Source organism: Lissotriton vulgaris, unplaced genomic scaffold (genome assembly GCF_964263255.1).
Source record: "Lissotriton vulgaris unplaced genomic scaffold, aLisVul1.2 SCAFFOLD_1840, whole genome shotgun sequence".
In the NCBI taxonomy this organism is placed as follows: domain Eukaryota; kingdom Metazoa; phylum Chordata; class Amphibia; order Caudata; family Salamandridae; genus Lissotriton; species Lissotriton vulgaris.
Genome location: NW_028241206.1, coordinates 45,898 through 65,989, shown reverse-complemented (window position 1 = coordinate 65,989; position 20,092 = coordinate 45,898). Strand labels below are relative to the sequence as shown.

Sequence of the window (20,092 nt, the reverse complement as noted above, 5' to 3'; positions counted from 1 at the left end):
ACATATTTAAATCAACACATTGCCTTCTTATATTTTGGGTCTTTTCGATAATCCCTTGGATGTATGTGATGACGTAAGGTCTTCTGGTTCACATTCAATGTCTGTCAGCCTACGAGAGGTGCCTCGTCCCCGCCAAACTCTACAGGCCCCCTCCTCGTGCCCTGTGTACGCACTGCAGAAGAATCCCGGCGCCGCGGCAGCCTGGGGCACCGGCACCCCGCGGGCACCCTGCAGCTGCAGGCGAGGGAGGCAAACAGGGCTGTTTGAAGAAAAAGCATGAGACTTTTCTATTAGAATAAGAGCACATGCATTCTTGGTAGGTGGGGGAAAGAGGGGCAGTCCGAACCTCCGGCTTTCGTATCCTGCTTCACCCTATAAAATCTGGGCATCTCCAGAGCCCATCACAGACCAGAGAGCCAGAGCCCGGCCGGTGGAGAAGCAAAGAGAAGAAGCGGGTAAGAACGGGTACTGTCCCCAGGAGGAACGTGTGCTGCGCAGCCTCCTTAGCTCTTGCTGTCCGTTGACTGTTTCTATTAATAACTGTCTTATAAAGTGCGTCACACTGCCGTTAGTAGGGACTGAAGATAGCAGGTGGTTTCCATTGCCCGCTTTAATCGTACTCAATGTGCCGACCTCGCAATAAAAGTTTGAGGTGGTTTAGTCAGAATCGAACATTTGACCTTTTAAATCTCAGTGGATGCTAACACATTTCTCCCTCCCGTCTGTCTCATGCCCCTTTTAAAAAATGTTCCTTTAATTTTAATCTGCTAGCTGGCAGCTTTTGATCAGTCGCTAAAGTGAAGAGCGCACACAGCAATATACGTTTTCATTGAAAACATAAAATCAAAGTGTACAGCCTATATTAACCTATTAATAAGGCATCTTTATTCACATGACCCATTATGGAAAGCCTTACTAGGGATGCAGTGCTCGAATGAGTGACTCGCTGGGTGTATTGTGGTTGGAGGTTTCTAGGCCTGAGCTTCGCAGATGACTCCATCTTTTCTTAGGGCGTGATGCTCCCGCCATTCGGTTCAACAACCGAATACATTCTGGGAGCTGTAGTTCTCGTGCACTTTATTTGATCCCCCTGAATTTACAGAAATGACTCACCTCTAGATTCCAACATAGCCAGACGCCGAGGCAAGATGGCGCTGGGGTGGCAGTGGGCCCCACCAACTCAGAGCCAGAGATGGGCACCAGTATCCCCTTCCTCGCGGCTTACGAATACGCAGGGCTATAAGTGGAATTAAAAAACTGGGGGTCTCGCAAAGGGGCGTGGCCGATGTAATTAAGGGCGCGGCTTAAAGATACACAAGCTAAAAATCTGTGCTTAGCAGAGAGTGCTGTCCGACTGGTATTTTGTTGCTTCCGTCATTGCGTAGAGATGTATAATACAGCAAAAAAAATGACACCTACAACAAGTAGGGGCTATTGACTTTGCCAATGGTTGTTAGTTGTGTAAAATAAAGAAGCAACAACTATAGCTTCGTTGTATAGAATACTGTAAATACCTCAGTTCTCAAATGATGAGATTGTGAAAGAACCAGTCTCGTTGAAGTTATGTCATAAGCAGTGAAGGGTGGTACTGCTGCAGATTAAAGATTTTTTTTACACCTTGAGGCCGGAAACGGAGAGCCCAAGAGAGACACCTCTTGGCACCTGCTTTTTAGAGCTGCCGGTCGTGAGCACCAGCAGGACCCGGCCCACTTAAAGCCCAGGGTTTACCACAACTCTGGGGCTTGACCCAGAGAATTTATTGAGTCCCAGGGAGGAGGCACGGGTCACACCACAGTATACTTAGGAACACTTCATAATCTCTAGGATTACCCCACCCTGGTTTAGGAAATATTCTGCATTAAAAGGGAGCTCCGCTGTCCCTGCGAGACCGTAGTGTCGTCTCAGATTTTGCAATAAATAATCCACTACCATTAAAACGTGGCCATGTGGAAAGCTATCATGTACTGTGGTAGTAAATGCGTAATTCGGAATTCCTCACCTCAGTGGTGGGCAACAGTTCCAGAGAACCTAATAGGCAAAGTAGGCACCGACCTAAGGGCCCCAGTCGTTTCAGGGCCCCGCGTCAACGCATCAAAATAATATTGATTTGATCTTGAAAGAAAATACAATCAAGCTTTCTCACATTTTCCCAAAAACTAGAAAAAAATGGATCAACTCAAAGAAACGAAAACTTTACGTTAAAGACTATAGAGAAAATAGTATATTAATGTAATGTATCCATTGAAAATTTAAAAAGGATGAGTGCCTCGAAAATAAGAGTCCATTATCAGACGGCAGTCCACAGACCAGCCTATTCATACACCGACTAGTTTTCTAGCTGCACTTTATGTACGCCTGATGTACCAGTCGGTCCGATCGTAAAATGAACATTCCCAGGAGGCCCCAGATCCTCCTGGCCCCACATACATGAGGAAGGAGACATTTTAAGAGCCCCTGAAAACGCAGAGATGGAGGCCTGCGAGGGACCGACTCTTCCATGCCCGTTGTTGCATTCCCTGCAATTCGACATTATCTTTAAAAGTATCGCTTTCTCCTTAAAGGGACAGAGGGTGCTTTTAAAAGAAAAAGAAAAAAGAAACATGAAATATTATAAGGGGGCGTGCCACAGAACACTGGATCAGTGCCTGCACACTGAAGCCCCTCACTATCATTCACAATGTGGAAGGAGCAGGTACACGTGACCAGGTTCCATTTTGCAAGTCGGTTACAGCCCCACATCGGGTGTCTGTAAACTGTCAGAGGTTAACCAAAGCAGTGGTCACAACGCTTTGATACAGGTGACTGCAACTTGCTATGAAGAGGCAGAACACCATTCTAAGTGATTTGGAATGAGTGTACCTTGTGAGTTGCAAATGCTTTTCTGACTTGCAAAGTATATTTCTTGAATTGTGACTTGAGCCTTTGCAATTGCAACGCATCTGATTCGCAGGGTTTGAAACCACAAAAACACGTTGTACATCTGGGCCAAATTAAATTCAAAATTCAAAGAAGTAAGCAGAAGAGCAGGATAACCCTCACAGTTGCATTTCACCATTTAACCTGGTGCACATAAGAGCTGGGACAACGAAACAAACATCAGACAAAAGCAGAAAAGACCTCCTTTGACAGAGAAGATTGCGCTTAAAATGACTAAAATCGGCATACTTCATATCTCAGATTCCATACAGAAATCTGCATCAAGATTAAAGCCCACAGACAGAGGAGAGTGAACCAAAGTTGGAGAACTATCAAGAGGGAACAGAGCATAAAGCCAACGTATAAACGAACACACCAAGAAATTCAAGGAAAAAAATGCAAAATTCAGGGCCTTATTTACAAGAAACTGACACATCGATGCGTCAGTTTCCTTGCGCCTATGCCAAATGTTCTTGCAACACCATGGATGCACTGTATTTACAATAAAGGGGTCCACGGAGCAAGGATCAGCAAATGAGTCAAAAAGTCTGACACATCTGTTGGCGCAAAAGTGACGCATTGCTGGAGTTGGTCGTAAATCTGACGCAAATTCCACCAATGCATCAGAAAACATAGGCAAGTCCCACTGTGAAAGCCCTGTGTCATTCCAAGTAGGCATAAGGATTTTAAAGCAATGAACTCGTAAAGTGATGCAGTGAAATGTTGTACATTTCACTGCACCAGTTCTCCATGGCTTTTTGCCTGGGAACGCCTACCCTGCATACATAATACTGCACCCAATGTGTCAGTGTGTAGATATGGTGCACCGTGGCACACTGATTGCACCACAGCTGCGTCAAAAAAAGGTGAAGCAGAGGTGGCGCAAGGGGCTTGTAAATGAGACCCTCACTTTTTGAAGGATTGCACTTTACAGAACGATGAACTTGGGCAAAGTTTTATGGCTTTAGTCACCTGACCCAGGGTAAATTTACATTTTCTTCTTCCAGAGGGTGCTGCAGCGAGGAATTGCGCTGCCTTTGAGGCTGTAACAAGTCGGGTGGTATCCAGATCTGACGTGCTAGGAGAATGGTTACCAAGCTGTGTTGGTTCACTGACGGTCAAAACGCAGTCAAGGGAATGAGGTCCTACTGCCGCAATGGGCAGCTACTGGGGCCCCTATTTTTATACTGCATGGCCTTTGCAAATAAAAAAAGAAAAAAAGAAAAGTTGAAAGTTGGGGAAGTTTAATTGCGAAGTTGCAAGTCGGGAATCTTTGCAACTTCTCACACTCCCTAATGGCATTACCCACGAACTGGAGAGCGACCATCCCTGTGTCACAGCCATCCTATCAGTATGCTGTTTTTAATAATGGGAGCATTTGACAGGATTTAAAAATATCTGGAAAAAGCCAGAGTCTAAAGAGGATCTAAAAAAGGCAGACCCCATGCTTCCAACAGGTTAAAATGTAAACAACCCCAACAGTGTTGCATGGAGAGACACTGAACCCCAGCAGTGTAACAGGAGGAGACCCTATCACCTCCAATACTGTAAAAGCTAGAGATCCTCACCTCAACTCTGTACAGCTGTGCACAATGCTTCACATGTAAAATAATAAAATAAGGACAGGGGTCCTAAGTTTCAGTTACACGCTAATCGCAGTTACTGCCGAATTGCCAGGGTTGCTGCGTACCAAGCATGCCGAGTATGGATTCCACCTTCTGTATGCTTTTTTCCACCACCATCCTACACTTCTTGTCTCTTAAGTTTGCCCTTGCAGGTTATTTTTTGGTCCCTGCTTTCTTCCTTTGTCACTGTTTTCCTATATTCCTCAGTCGCGTTCTTTTTTGTCTTTTCCACCTCACTCTCGTCCTGTCAGACAAATTCTGATAGGGAAACATAAGTCCTCGAGAAAAATAATCAAAATATGGGTCAAGTGGAATAAGAGACATGGAAATAACTAAGTCGAAAAACTCTGCGACAGGCGCCAGAGTTAGCATGAAATGGTTTCTTACTGTGTCACTAGGGTCAGTGGTAAGCTCATTTGACATTTCCAACTATGACGTGTTCTGACTATATGACGGCTCAGTACGAGTCGTCCCATGGATGTATCATGCAACAAGTATGTAGGCTGTAGTTTTAAAAATGCCTATACCAGCTCACTCACTATGTTGGTATTTGTTAAAAGCCAATTAAATTTTATTTGCTGACCACCTCTAACAACTGGCAGAAATTGAGCAATGAATGGGTTTTTGAGATGTGGCCTTGTGGCTAGGGCTGCCGACTTTGGAACTGGGGAGCCAGGTTTGAATTCTGGTCTTGGCTCAACATCCTATATCTAGGAAAATTATTTAATCACCCCACCATAAGAAATGTGTAATGTACTCAAATCCCCCGAGCCATGATCACACAAAATAATTAAAATTAACAAAAACCTAATTTCACGCTGAGTAATGACACCAGATCCTGCAGTTGGAAGCTTACCATTGGCTGGATTTCCCTGCTGGTTCTTGCTGTTTTTTGAGCTGTATTCATAGTAATTAATGATTATGGCATGGAATATCTTGTCACATCATTCAGAATCAATAATATATGCTTACATTGTTTGTCTTATTTGATCAATTCTTAACATTTGCTGTTTGCTGTTGCAAATGTTCTCCCCAAAGGCCACTGTGGCCCACTGCCCCAAGTATTATGTATTGAGGTCTCTAAATCTGGAAGCAGTCCAAACTCTTGGACCTATGGGAGGGCATTGTATAGTAAACTTCATGTTGTCAAATAAATTGAGTCTTTCCAGCTACTGAAATGTAGTAAATGCACAATTGTCTCACCAATGTACAAGAATTGCTCGACTCTGTTCCCTTATTCAAGGGTTCATGATCTTAATCTTACTCCATATTTTTATGGACTCCCCCGCTCTTTCTTCTCCTTTCTGTGCTCTAACACAACATTATTCTTTCCTTTACCCGCCACACGCCTTCTCTTCACCTTTGTGAGATCGCTAACATATTCCTTTTGTTCTGCAGAATTCCGACTCGAGAGAACTCTGACAGGACACTACAATGCAGTTGCTTTTTGTCTTCGTTATCCTGGCCTCAGCCTATTGTGGTAAGTTTTTGAATAATTAGTTCTCTAAAAAATGTTCAAAGGATTTCAGGGGTCAACAACTTTTCATAGTAGCCTGCCACTGGCATTGTGACATGCCAGACGTGCCAGCTGCCAGAGGTATCTTGTTTTTATTCCACCACATGCCTCTTTCTTTCATTACCCTACACTTCCTGTCATTTAAATTCACTCTGCAGGGTCCTTTTCATCCATGCTTATTCCATTTGCTGTGGTTGCTGTTTTACTACATTTGTCCTCCTTTCTCCATTTTTATGTTTTTCTCTCTCTCTCTAGCTCTAGATCTAAGTCAAAGTCTTATATGAAAAATAAGTCCTTGTCCCCAAAAATGAGTAATGGTCCTCACTACCTATAACCACCAGCACGAATTAGGCACTGTAAATATTGTATCCCAATTTCAACCGGCTGCCATGGTTAAGGAAGAGTTCGGGCTGCGTGGTGATCCATGCATGTCAAAAATCTTTCATGGTATCTATGTTAAAAATGTTGTGCATAGCCTCCAGTTTTTTTAATTTAAGGAGCAATTCATAACTAGAAAAAATACCCTCAGAGGAAAGAGAAAACACAGCATGTGGCACCAACCAGTAATGTTGCGTTAGCCGATTAGTGAATAAACTTGTCTTAAAAAGATGGAAAAACCTTGTATCTTGACCACGGCAAAATTGGTCCTAAATGTAATCTATACTGTTCTTAACATAACATGTGTATTTGTAAAGCGCATGTTTCACCCAAGGGTCTCAAAGCGGTGAATAACAGATGTATATTGTTACCCAACTCAATGGTTCTCATGTTATTGACCTCAGATTGATGAAAGGCTGGGATTAGAACCTGTGACCATGAGGTCAAACACAGGCTACTACAGTGGATGCATTAGTCCACTGCGCCACAAGACCCAGCATGTTTTCATACAATTTATTTCTAAACAGAACTCTATTCCTCAAAATCCTCCACAGCCTGTGGGGGGGGGGGGTGTTTCATCGTTAAGTTGCTCCTCATCTGATGGGCAAGTCACAGATGGGTTTCATCAAAGTTCTCTTTCCATATCCGAAGAAGCTATTTGTTTTATTTATAAGGCATTTTTAATGATTTTTGTCCATAGTAAAACAAGCAGATACGTTGAACATCAAACTGTACATCTGAGCATTCACCCAAAAAAAAAATCCAGTATTTGTAAAGCGCAGACAGCTACCCGAAAGGCATCCTGGTGCTGGAGACCGCTGGGAAGATTAAGCGAGCTAATGCTCGGAGTATCAGGGTGCTGGGCTGATCTGCCACCGGTGATTGAACCGTGAGCCCCAGATTCCAGCGTCAGTCGCCCTGGCCGCGGCGCCACACCTCTTCCCCATACTTTAATTAATGCTCTGCAACATCGAGCCATACACAGTATGGAGTGATAATACTGCAACTGTAAGTGCTGTCAAACAGAGATCAACCAGGTGTAAACAAGTGCACAGAGACAACAAAAAAAACGAAGCCTAGATGCAAGAAATGGTTGCCTGCTTACATGATTAGTTCAAGAGAGGGTCCATACCAAAACACTGCGTAAGGCAGTCCAAGGAGAATTGCCCAGGGTTGTGCTTATGGAGCTGTCTGTACCTGAAGAGGTGATCCGCCAACCCTGCTGAGTGGGGTTCAGAAGAACTCCACAGGCCTCTGAAGAGTGGAAAGTCGAGAGTGAGCTTGGAACAGTGCCATTCTTCAATGACACCAAAGAAAGAAACCAAGTTTCTTGTCAGTGTCAAAGACGACGCAGAGGCTAGTACATCGCAAGGCCTCAGAAATGGTTTGCATAAACAAGATCACCACACTGTGATGAAAAACATTACTCCCAATGTCAGTAAGTTCCACACATGGTTATAATTCTATTGCCTTCTTGAATCCACCATAATCATTCGATACTGCCAAAAAGCAAAATATTAGTGGGGGACTGTGTGGATAGTGACATTTCAAGATTTCATTGATGCACTTGCAGAGACTGATAACAAACAGATAATCAAGTACCTCAAAAATCTCGCCGGTGATGGCATAAAGGAAGTCCTAAAGAAGATGCTATGAACTGAAGAAGAAATCACATACCGTCCGATTAAAGAAACTTAGAATTTCAAGTTCAATGCTGGAACGAGTGCTAATGGCTGATAGAGCTGAAGAGTATGCTGATTGACTAGCTGCTGACATGGAACCCTGAGGTGTCCAGACTGAATCAGTCATGAGTGTGAAAAGCAAGTCACAGGTAAAAGACTAAGGGACACATGGAGATGTCTACAGGTAAATAGATGTTATGTTTTTGATGTAAATTTTCATTTCCACACAAACACATATGTCCTGCCATTGGAACGATATGTAAGGGCTGTTGAAAATGAAACAATTTTGTGACAGCTTGCAAAGCAAAGGGAAAAACTATTTCATCATGGCGTGAAGACTGGCTGCCAGAACATTCCAAAAGCAACGTTCTACGCACACCCACAAGGCTGAGTTGAGGTATTAGGTACGACAAATAGATACTGAACTACGTTTATTGTCCTCTAAATCATCGTAAAACAGTTCTTCTATATCAGTATCAAGTGAAAGTGATAAAGATGGATGTGCCATCACGACGTTTACCTCAGAAAAGCGTGCACATATTGGACTGGCTAAATGTGAAGAAAAATGCCAGTCAACGAAAAGTCGACATGCCAAAGCACCAAAGTCATTCAAACATTGTCCAAAAATTACACTAAAAGTAAATGGTTGTTTGATACCTTTTATCATTGACAGTGGTGCATCGATAAACATGCCTGAAGAGAAACATAATGAATTGTATCACTTATAGCAACTTGCCCCATCAAAAACCAAAGTGTATGCTTGGGCTGCATTAACACCCTAAAAAAGTCAATGTTCATTTCTAGTGATGATGAAACACAAGAAAACTAAGGTGCAAGCACCCATCCACATGCTTCAAGGGGTAATATTAAGTGCCTGTCTACTCCGCTTCAGCACAGCTGCTGATATGGGACTGATTTCTGTGAACTACAGCAGGAATGCTCATCATGAAATAATAAGTCAGTTCCCTTCATTGTTTCATGGTTTGGTAAAGCTTAAGACTATGAAAGTAAAACTGCATGTTAATCAGGATGCCTGTCCTGTTGCTCAAAGACATTAAAATTGCTTTTCATTTACAAGATGCTGTTGAGAAAGAACTCGGATCGTTACGTAAGCATGATATCATTGAGTGTTCTACTCGTCCAATGTCATGGGTTTCTCCCAACGTGGCAGTGCCAAAAAAGGACAGTGAAGGAGCTGTACACATATGCGTTGACATGCGTCAGCAAACAAGGCAATTGAACGAGAATAACATCCAGGACCACACATTGTTGATATGACGCAATTGAGTCATGCAAAGATTTTCTCTTGCCTTGATTTGAATGAAGTTTGTCATTAGTTGGAACTCGGAGAAAGCTGGAAGTACATTACAACTATTTCTTCTCATGTTGGTCTAATTTGGTACAAATGATTAACCATTGGTGTGTCATCAGCAACAGAACTTTTCTAAGATGTCATTCTTAGTATCATACAGCTTGTCATGAATGTGTTCAATTATAGTGATTCCATATTGGTTTTCAGAGCTACTCCACAGAAACACAATAAGGCTGTCACACAAGTATGCCGTTTACTGGCTGCTGCAGGTTTGACTATGAAAGCAGATAAATGTGAGGTCTATAAGACAAAGCTAAAGAACTTTGGCCATATATTTTCTTATGGGGGTATGACACCTGATCCTGCTAAAGTAGAAGCGCTGTCAAATGCTGATCCCCAACAAGATATTTTAATGGTGCATTCAATTATTGGCGTGGCCAGCTACTGTTCCAGATATATATATACAAGACTTTGCCACTGTCAGTGATCCATTGTGAGAGTTGACAAAAAAAATTGTTTTATTTCATTGGTCATATGAATGTAAATACATTTTAATGAAAATTGAACAAGCCATTAATAATGCTACTGAATTGGCTTATTTCAATCCGAATCATATTGTGTTGAATGCCAGAAGGAGTTTGTCCCAGCCAGAACGTGCTTACTCACAGTCTAAGAAAGAAAGTTTATCCGTGGTATGGGCATTTGAACACTTCTATATATTCTTGTATGGAAATCCTTTTACGATGGTAACTGATAATCAAGCTTTACTAACAATATTTGACAATCCAAAGGCCAAGATGCCTGCTTGCATTGAATGTTGAGGACCAAGTTTACAAGAGTACAATTATAACATTGTACATCATCCAGGAAAGGATCAGAATAATGCTGGCTCATTTTTCAAAGTGCCCATTGAAGGTCATGGCATCCATGTTAGCTCAAGCTTATATTGACTTCATCGTAGAATTAAACACACCAGCTGCCATTTTGTTTGCTCAGATTATCACTGCCACAAACCACGAATGTGACATGCTAAAATTGAAAGATACATTTACACATCAGTTGTGGAACCTGCACACTCAACCTCTCGGCAGTGAGGGTGAATACCAAAAATACAGAAAAGTCACAGATGAACTGTCCATAACTCAAGAGAGAGTTATATTGCGAGGATTGAGAATCTTAATTACGAAGAGTATGTGGCAGAAAATGATTAAAGTGGCCCACGAAGGCTATATGGGAATCATTATTACAAAAAGTTCACTCCGAAACCAAGTCTGGTTTCCGTATATCTCGACGAGTGGGTTGAGAGAAAATTAAAGGCCTGCCATCTATGCAGCTGCCTGTCTACAAAAGTTGCTCAACACACCCTAAACATGTCAGAACTCCCGAAGCATGTATGGGAAAGAATTGCCATTGACTTTTCCAGTCCACTCAACAATAGATACCACCTTCAGGTGATTGTGGATGAATACTTGTGATTTCCATTATTGAGGTTCTCTCATAAACCACTCAAGAGTTATTGAGAAACTTGATGGCATCTTTGTGACCGGGGGTGTTCTAGCCATACTAAAATATGAAAATGGACTGCCTTTTAATAGTTTAAAGAAGTTCAAAGACTTTTTAGAGCATCTGAATATAAAGCATTAAAAGAGTACTCCTCTGTGGCCGAAGGCCAAACGACTAGTTAAGAGATTTATGAGTACGTTAAAGAAAGCTGTGCAGTGTGCTACCCATGAGAATCTCAATTTACAAACTTTGTTAAGCTCTACATTGAGAGCTTACTGTTCAACACCTCACTCGACCACCGGTGAAAGTCAGGCGACCTTGATGTTCGGGAGAGCAATGACAACCAAGCTACCTCAGTGTGCAACTAAGAGAGAAAGAGATAACAATGCAACTCATACAAAAGACTTGGTTCAGAAATAAAAGATGAAGACATATACTGACTGAAGATGACATGCAAGAAACATTGTGTTTCAGAGAGGAGATAGAGTGCTTGCACATCAGATGCGGAAAAGAAAATCTGATGCTCTTTTTGATGAAGAACCTTTTCGAGTGGCGTCAACCAAAGGACACATGGTGACTGCCCAGTGCCCCTGGGCAGCCTATTACCACAGACACTTCTCACTTTAGTCTTTTAACTAATCATTCACCAGATATTCACGTCAAAGGAGGGACTGATTTTGAAGCACCAGTGACGGTGAGGAAGGTATAGCAACAAAATGAAGTTGTTTTGTTAAATGGCCACAAGGGGTTCTCCATCCAACATTATTTCCTACGAGGTTCTATTTCTCCTCAGTTTGGGCGGGGATAGCCGCATTTAAATGATTGGAGAGGTGTAGGCAGAGACCTCCGCACATAGATTAGTGAATAGGCTTTTGTAGTACATGAGTAGTTCTATTGGAGTCCTACTAAACATGCCACAAAATGAAGTTTGTAAATAGGCCCCCCTATCTTTAAACAACCCTTCAGATATATATCCTACAAATAGCTGTGCAGTTGACCCTCTTATTTACATCTAGAGGCATTTGTAGCAAATTTAGTACAGTAAATATTCTTCAGTTCTTGCAGCAGTAGGAAAATTCAAATTGATAAAATAATCTAATACTATACAATTGGTCTTTAAAGATGATTTGGTAAAAGGAGGAAATTAATCAACTGCGATAGCGAATCCATCACACAATAAATTTGAATCCATTGGATAATCTTTAAGAAATGGGAATAGATCCATAGAAACCTAAATTTGAATAATATCCCTTGGTATTTGAGGAATTGAGCCAGGCTATAGGTGAAAAGAGAAAGTTGGCAGATGTACAGGTAAAATCTATGAGTACCATTTCTGAAAAAGTAACAAGGGGGCATATTACCTACAAACAGCGATATTTATCGCTAAGTAGGGATAGCGGCCAAATAATTATCGCCGCGCTTCACCGATTTTATTGCTGAGATTACTTGCTATTAGCAAGGTTTATCTCAAAAACGCTAAAAATCAGGCGAAATGCATGAATATCGCTGACAATACAGCGATATTCACGCATTAGCGTGAAACAGCTCTTAGCCATGTTATCCACCTCTCATTGGATAACATGGCTAAGAACTGGTATTAGCAGGCGTTAGCTTTTGGAGATATTCGCGCTTAGCGCGAATATTTCCATCACTTCGCCTTTGTAGGTAATAGGCGATAGCGATGTTAGCGACTGTTTTCTGTCGCTAACATTTTGGCACGCCCACTTTGCATGTCATCGCTGACATGCAAAGCGGGCACCAAAATGCTTGCTATCGCCTATAAGCTGTCGCTAACTGGTGTTAGCGACAGCTTGGTAATTGGGTGATAAAATTATCGCCGCTTTAGCGGGAAAAAGTCCTGCTAAAGCGGGGATAAGGCCCTTGGTAATATGCCCCAAGGTCCCTGAAAAGGGGTTTCTGCCCGCTAGTAGATTACCTTGAATGCTGAATCAAAGGGGCAATATAATGAGAAAGACCAAAAATTGTATGAAATTTATAATGATTACTCTTGTTTAGCAACTATTCTTTCATACAGTGAAAATGATTGAGCATGAATGTGTTTGAGGAAGGTATGTTCCCTCACAGCCTCCATATTTCATCGAATGTCGCTGCCCAGTGGAAACTCAAGAGATACAGTGTGTTCCTTTTTTTCTCTTGATAAATAAGACCTGGCTATGCTTTTTATCTTTGCTCATGCTCTTCTCTCATTTTTGTAGCCTCCGCCCTTGACTGTTTCAAGGGGAACGAAGATGATGTGTGCATCACAACGTGCCCCAAAATCAAGAATGTCTGTTCGACCACCTACAACGTAATACGTAAGTGACGGGGTCACATAGTGGGCAGTGGGAAGGTAGTAGGGGCAATTGGAAGCAATGAGGATATGCAGCGGGCAGTGAGAGGGCATGAAGATGTGTAAGAGGCCGTGGTAAGGGAAGGAGATATGAGGGTGCTGTGGAATGGCATGAAGATATACTGGTGACCCTGGCAATGAAATTAAGAAGACATGGTAAATTATATACAAACAGTAATATCTCTTTGAAAAAACTAACTGATTTATTCTCTGCTCATTCTTTTCATAACTCTGTAAAATATTGTAATTCAATATAAGTGCTTCAATCTAGCGAAGTGAGAAGGGATGAATGTTACAGTAGGTGTGCTGGTACTATATAGAAGCAAATGGACAGTACCTGAGGCTGATATACAGATATATTTTTTTCATGACTCAAAATGAATGTACACATCAAATATTAACATAAATTAGTTCACAAGTGTAAATGACAATGTTTTGACCATATTAAAAGAATTTTGGGTAGAGTCGTCATCAGGACCAAAAATGGTAGCAACCAAAAGCCAGGTTAGCCTAAACGTTGTTTTAAGGGGGACCCCACTTGTCAGGGCACCAATTGGTTTGAAAGAGGAAACCACCAACAATAACTTGGAGCCACTGTCAGACTGCCTTTCTGAAAGCCAGCATCTGTCTGTGGCTCCAAGGTATTGTGGGTGCTGGTTTCCAATCTCTGAATGGCAATAGAAATCACCATTTTGGTGGTTTCCTCTTTCAGGTCAATTAGTGCCCCGACAAGTGGGGTCCCTTTTTAACACAGTTCAGAATAATCCCGTTTTTGGTTGCTCCCATTTTCGCTCCTGATGATGACCCTGCACCAAATTTTTTAATATGGCTGAAACTTCGACATTTATATTAGTGGACTGACATCATTTATGTTAATATGTCAATGTACTTTAATTTGTTGTCGAAAATCCCTAACAAAGAACCCTGGTACGCTCCTCCTCAGGCAATGCCCCTGAAATCTAGGACTGTCTCCCAGTATATTTCAGGACTAACCCCTCTGTCATCAGATTTAAGATACAGCTAAAGGATCTCCTCCTCAATCTGCAGCCTAACCAGCTGGAGAACAATCACCAAGCGATAGGGTATCTATACCCCGGAATTTCTTGTACCTTTTTACCTGTTTTCCTCCTGAGGTCCAGCCCTTGTTTGACTCTCCACACAGTTGTTATTTGAACTAATTGTTGTCTGTTTTTGCTGTGGCAATATTGTATAGTGCTCTAATACATTCTGTACTTGCCAGCACTATATAAAACTCTAAAATAAATAAATCATCAGGATCCTGCTAGTGAAACAGAGGATGAGAAGTTTCTTTTTATTTCCAGTGGGGACTTGTATTCCCTCATTAAGGAGACATTGAACTCAACATTGGCTGAGGCACAGGATCGGAGACTAAAACTGTACTTAAGGAGGACTCTGAAGAGGGTCCGTAGGGGAAATATATTCACGGGCTTCACTTGGTGGAGTTGGCAGACCATATATTAGACATCTTAAAATCTCAAGAAACATCTCAGCAGGTTGAGGAAGGTATCTTTGCTCAGTATACTGTTCCTCAGGTGGACCCTCTCCTGTTTTGCAATGTGGTAAACTCCATTATATTGAATGAGTGGAAAAACTTAGCGAAGCCTTTGCTTCCAAGCTTCTTACCAAAAAGATATTCATTGGAGCAATTTTCCTCAAGTCCCAAAGTTTAATGCAGTTTTTATAAGTATGGCTTCCACTACTTTCTTAGCCTCTGCGGAGTCTTCTCTTCCAGAGTCTGTGGAATGCAAAATAGAGAGTGTGCTTAATAGGAAAATTTGGTGTCACACTTTCCATTAGGAGCTGATACATATGCCGCTTATGCTTCCTAAGCGATCTTGATAAACTTCTAGTTGCTCTCTGGTTGTTTGAATGACAGCAAAGATCCTACAGAGATATTGGGAAGGGTGGAACCTTTGGCACAATTTTGTCAGATACTGTGTTTGATTCTTTACGGGCAGCATCAACAACTTCAGTGGCCGCAATTGCTGGTAGGAGGGTGATGTGAATGAAACTGTGGAAGATTCATCAAGCACAGAGATCACTGGTCTATCAACTCCCATTGTTGTGCGATAAATCATCTGATTCACAGTTGGGTTACATGGTTTGAAAAAATATTGATGGAGGAAAGAAAGATGCTGCTTCTCTTTCATGCTTCTCTGGCAAAGAAGTAATTCTTTCAAAACTGGTCAGGGATACAAAAGCATCCCTTTCGAGTTTGAGACAGGGCTCAGGGTCAGGGGGTGGCACTCTTCTCAAAATCCCGGCCATAGTCAGACAATCAGCAACCAGGTAAATCCATATACATATGCATTGAGTTCCCTTCTAAGAAACCTTTATCGACAGTGGCCTTGTGTGGTAATGTACAAATGGGTTCTGCGGGTGGTAAGAGATGATTATTCCATAGAGTTTGACTTCCGAGCTCCAGATTGTTGGTTCCAATCTATCCCCGTTCCAAAGGGCCTGGTAAGGAAACAAGCAGTGTTACACAGGATCCAAGCGATGATCCAGAAGCGATTCATAGTGCCAGTTCCACAAAGTGTATGAATTCTATTGTTCTATATTTTGGTGTTTGGTTGCAAAAGAGGAGTGTTTTGCGTTGGTGTTGTCCCGCTCAATGTTGGAGGCACAATGGGCAAAGATTAAAGGCTATAGATAGCCTTCTGATAATACTGAAAAAAAATCTGCCACTGGTGGAAAAACGTTTGAGGGATTTTAGTTCAAAAAACATATCAATCCATTCTCTGACAGCTGCTTGGGATTTATCCATAGTGCCGAAGGGCTTGCAGGAAATGCCAATCGAACCCTTGAAGCCCACATATATGGCTTGGGTCACTGCAAAAGGAGGTTTTCTATTGACCGTAACTTCAGCCAAAATATTGAGGGAAACAATGCCATTGTTCTCAGATAATTGTTTTGCCATTGATAGCCAAAGTTACAGGGTAAACCCTCCCTGAGGCCATAGGTGCAAAAAAGAGCTCTGGCAGTTTAGTAGACTAAACCAAAGTCTTTTCACTCAACACGTACTTTGTTTGTCACTTATTGGGCATTGAATAAAGATAAAAAGGTTGCCACTGTAAGGCTGAGAAGGTGAGTGAAACAGATTATCTCTCAGACAAATGTTTTTACTTGATGTGATGTGCCGGAGGTTTACAAGGAAGACCTACAAGGTTGTGTCCAAATCTTGGGCAGAGTCTGCTAGGGTGTCTCTACGACAAATCTGTAGAGTTGTTACTTGATCCATTACTTACTGGCCATCTTTATTACTCTGAGTATGGAGCTCCTCGTCCCAGTCCGGTTCTGAGTCCTCCCCCTCCCAGCACAGCACCGATAAATTGGGTTGTAAAGACAGGAAGTGCCTTTGGGCAAGGAGGAACTTAAGGTAGTCATACAAACATTGAAAGAGGACTATGTGTTTTACTAGATCTTGCGTGGGCACTGACAGGGAGGCAGAGTCTCAAGCACTATGACTGGAACGAGGAGCTCCTGATTCAGTGTAATATTAGGGTGACCAACCGTCCGTAAATTTCACACACAGTCCCTCATTTTGGTGTCAGGTCCGTTGTCCATCAACATTTCTTTTATGGACGCCTTTGGTCCATATCTCTGAGCATTTCAGAAAGCTGTGCTGTTCCCCTGGGAGAAGTCCCAGGAGTTAAAGCTTCTCACAAACGGGGTCAGCTGGCACTTCTCTTTTGAGCTCCACAGGATGCAGCAGCTCCTCCTCGACCTCGGCCAGGCTGAGGACAGGCCCATTGGCATTGCGATTGCAGCTGATTATCACATTTAGAATGACAATGGTCCGATTATCACATTTAGAATGGCAATGGGCCGTCTCTGCTTTATAACATATCATGTGCAGGCAAGTGTGTGCCTTGGAACCAGTAGCTTGCAGCAGAGGAGCTTTCCCCAATCAGAGTACTGTGGGGGACTTGAGGCCTTATGTAATTTGCCAAAATTGTTCACTGAGAGTCCGACATAAATCAAGAACATTAATGCCCGGGGAAGTGGTACCTTGCCTGCTGCCATTGCCAGGGGATGTATTTCCGGCATGCTGCACTCCTTTGCCGAACTACTTTGGAGACAGAGAAAGGTCTGTCTCCTTATGAGATGATTACAGTCCAGCAATTAAAAATCTGTGTGGGTTCGACGTTGACAGCACTTCCATTGCTTTGTGTGTTCAGCACTGTTTGATTTTATGTTGATTATCTATTTATTTACTTATATACTAATGCATGACCTCCTCTGATGTGTCTGTAAAACATACCTTTTGTCCGAAATTTTTGTCCTGAATTTTGACTGTCTGTCCTGACTTTCTGTCCTGAATTTTGAACCTTTGTCCTGAATTTTTGCACTCACCGTCCTGAATTTGCACCCATGCCAGTTGGTCACCCTACGTAATATATAGTGTTGCAGATGAATGCACGCGCGCACACACCATATATCTCTATTTTGCCCCTCCCGCTCATCCCAAAAGTCACACCACCCCTCATTTCAAACATTTTCCATGCACCCTCCTGCTTGAAACTGTCAGCCTTGGTGCCTCAACTTGCCGAGAGCCGCTATTGTACTCAACCACTGTTGTCAGATTGTCTGAACCCCTTCTTTCTGTCCATCCCTCACAGCTGGCGCTTACCCTAACTCACGGACCTGCGCCTCATCGGCAGAGTGCGAGAAATGGAAGAAGGACGCCCTTGCACAAAAACCCACCCCGGCGTACACCATCTACTGCTGCGTTGGCGACCTGTGCAACAACGAGGTGGTCGTCGGGGGTGACATGAAAACCCCAAAAGATACAAAACGCTGTAAAGAATACAAGACAGAAGGGTCTAATTGAGATGCCTCACTTCTCCTGACCCGCTTTTCACTCACTCCAGCCTCAGCCACGCCATCCCTTAACCTGCCTAAAAAAAGTCTTTCTTGAAATTGATTTTATCATGTAATCAGCTGGGTTTCCAGGCCCTATCAGATTAGTTTCACACGCTGAAATAGTTAAGTAGAAAACATATGGTATCTTTGCTTGCTCTTTCAATCACCTCTATCTGGTTGTTAATGACATCATGAGAACCTCCAGGATATATATTCCTTTTAAAACAGGAAGTAGATACAAACTCTTACATTGGAAGTGGACTAAAAATAACTTAGTAGACGCATATCAAAGGAAGCCATAGGGGGTCATTGGGGGTGCATACGGGACCCATCTGGAACAGAGCCCATAAAAATGCCCTACCACTAATTCCTGGGCTTCAGAATGCTTGACCATCAGCATCATGCTGATTCCCTTGGCATTCTTATTGGGTTTTATGTTTTTCTGACAAGTCGCTTCTTATCATCCGGGGATGCTTGTGATGAAGGTGCAGATTGCCACATACTTAATAATAGGCTTTTCACATTACTTTATTAATTACTTTACTTATTTAAACCAATTGCTGCCCATATCTAGATCCTATGGGCAGGAGGGCTTTCTTTGCTTCTGTCATGTTATGTTTTAGGTTTCCTACATAGGTCACAATTGCCCTGGGGAGCTTTTTAGCACTTTCGGCCTCAGCAAGCAGAAGACATGGTCTGCACAAGGTCCGGGGGTGGAAAGTCTGGGAAACCTGTTTGTCTGGGGGGGTAATTATTTTGGGAAATTGTAATTTTACTATCATCTGCTCATTGCTGGCTGTAATAATGTAACTACAGCGTTTCATTAAACAATATGAGAATTTAAAGTCTTGTTTTGGAGTATTTACCTGGCCAGTTGCTACTGGCATTGTCTGTAATAGTTCAATATCTGTAGCATGAGCCCAGTTGAAAGAGCAAATGGGTAATCAAGCGCATGAGTGATGTGATCAGGGAACAGGTGGCAACGTGGAAGAGAGTGCTTAACAAATGGTGTTGCAGCTTCAGTATTGGATTTAGGAGAGTGAGATGGGTAAGTAACATATTTGCCATTGCTGATGAAAAGAGTGGAAAGTCAAATAAGGTTGACTACTGTAGCAAAGGTTCTAAGAACCAGCGGGCCGAATCATTGGTAGAAAATGATCTGTATCTGCATGTTATCTACATCAAAAGGCAACCAGACATATTGAAAGAACCCGATTGGTAAGACAATCGAAAGAGGAATGTGCAAATTGCTTGACTTTGAAGGAGCCAGTGAACATAGAAAAAGACTGGTCAATAAGGGAAGGCATTCTCAACAGAGGTGTGGGCAGTGAATATCGAAGCTAGAATATTGACGGGTCCGAATGTCCTGACCAATATATCGAGGGACAAAATCTCGAGAGGTAAGTTTGAATAGATTTTTAGTACCTAAGGCCACAAATACTTACCTTGGTGATGTATATATTTTCAAGGTACATGGAAGTTAAGTTGAGAATAGTCAGTCCATGCCTCTCTCTGCGTACTTACCTCTTCTTTATTTTGTCCCTCGATATTCTGGTCACACTATTGTGACCCTTCGATATTCTTGCTACGATAAGCTCTACTACAATCTTCAACAGTAATCAACATGGTCAATGGCCACCGTTGGATTTAGAGCGGTCCACCTCAATGCTAGGGAACTGGTATGAGTTTCGGCAGAGACGCTTAACATCCTGTGATTCTGGGCAAATCACATAATCTCCGTATGCCAAACAAAATGAATGTGTTTGTCTGTAGCGCAACTGATGCTCATGTAAAGCGCACTGATACCGTCAGGTTGAGTTTTCGCTATGTAAAACATAATAAAATACAAAAAGAAACCCACTGCTATCTTACCTCTGAAGCCCAGATCAAAGATTTCTGCACCAATTTATCTGCCCCACCTAT

The 20,092-nt window shown here is 42.3% G+C and overlaps 1 protein-coding gene across 1 annotated transcript; it reads left to right on the top strand.

Annotated features, from left to right (window-relative positions):
* The first annotated feature begins 354 nt into the window (after positions 1-354).
* On the top strand, positions 355-19,014 carry LOC147672019 (uncharacterized). Its single transcript, XM_086948048.1, has 4 exons — positions 355-455; positions 5,940-6,021; positions 13,149-13,247; positions 17,926-19,014. The coding sequence occupies exons 2-4, from the start codon at positions 5,976-5,978 to the stop codon at positions 18,135-18,137; spliced, it is 357 nt and encodes a 118-aa protein (XP_086804174.1). The 5' UTR covers positions 355-455; positions 5,940-5,975; the 3' UTR covers positions 18,138-19,014.
* Positions 19,015-20,092: the final 1,078 nt, after the last annotated feature.

Bases quoted from the DNA above. Each gene is read 5' to 3' on its own strand.
- LOC147672019 (XM_086948048.1), top strand. From the start codon at position 5,976: ATGCAGTTGCTTTTTGTCTTCGTTATCCTGGCCTCAGCCTATTGTG. The intron at 6,022-13,148 runs GTAAGTTTTTGA...TCATTTTTGTAG, and splicing joins CCTGGCCTCAGCCTATTGTG to CCTCCGCCCTTGACTGTTTC. The intron at 13,248-17,925 runs GTAAGTGACGGG...CATCCCTCACAG, and splicing joins GACCACCTACAACGTAATAC to CTGGCGCTTACCCTAACTCA.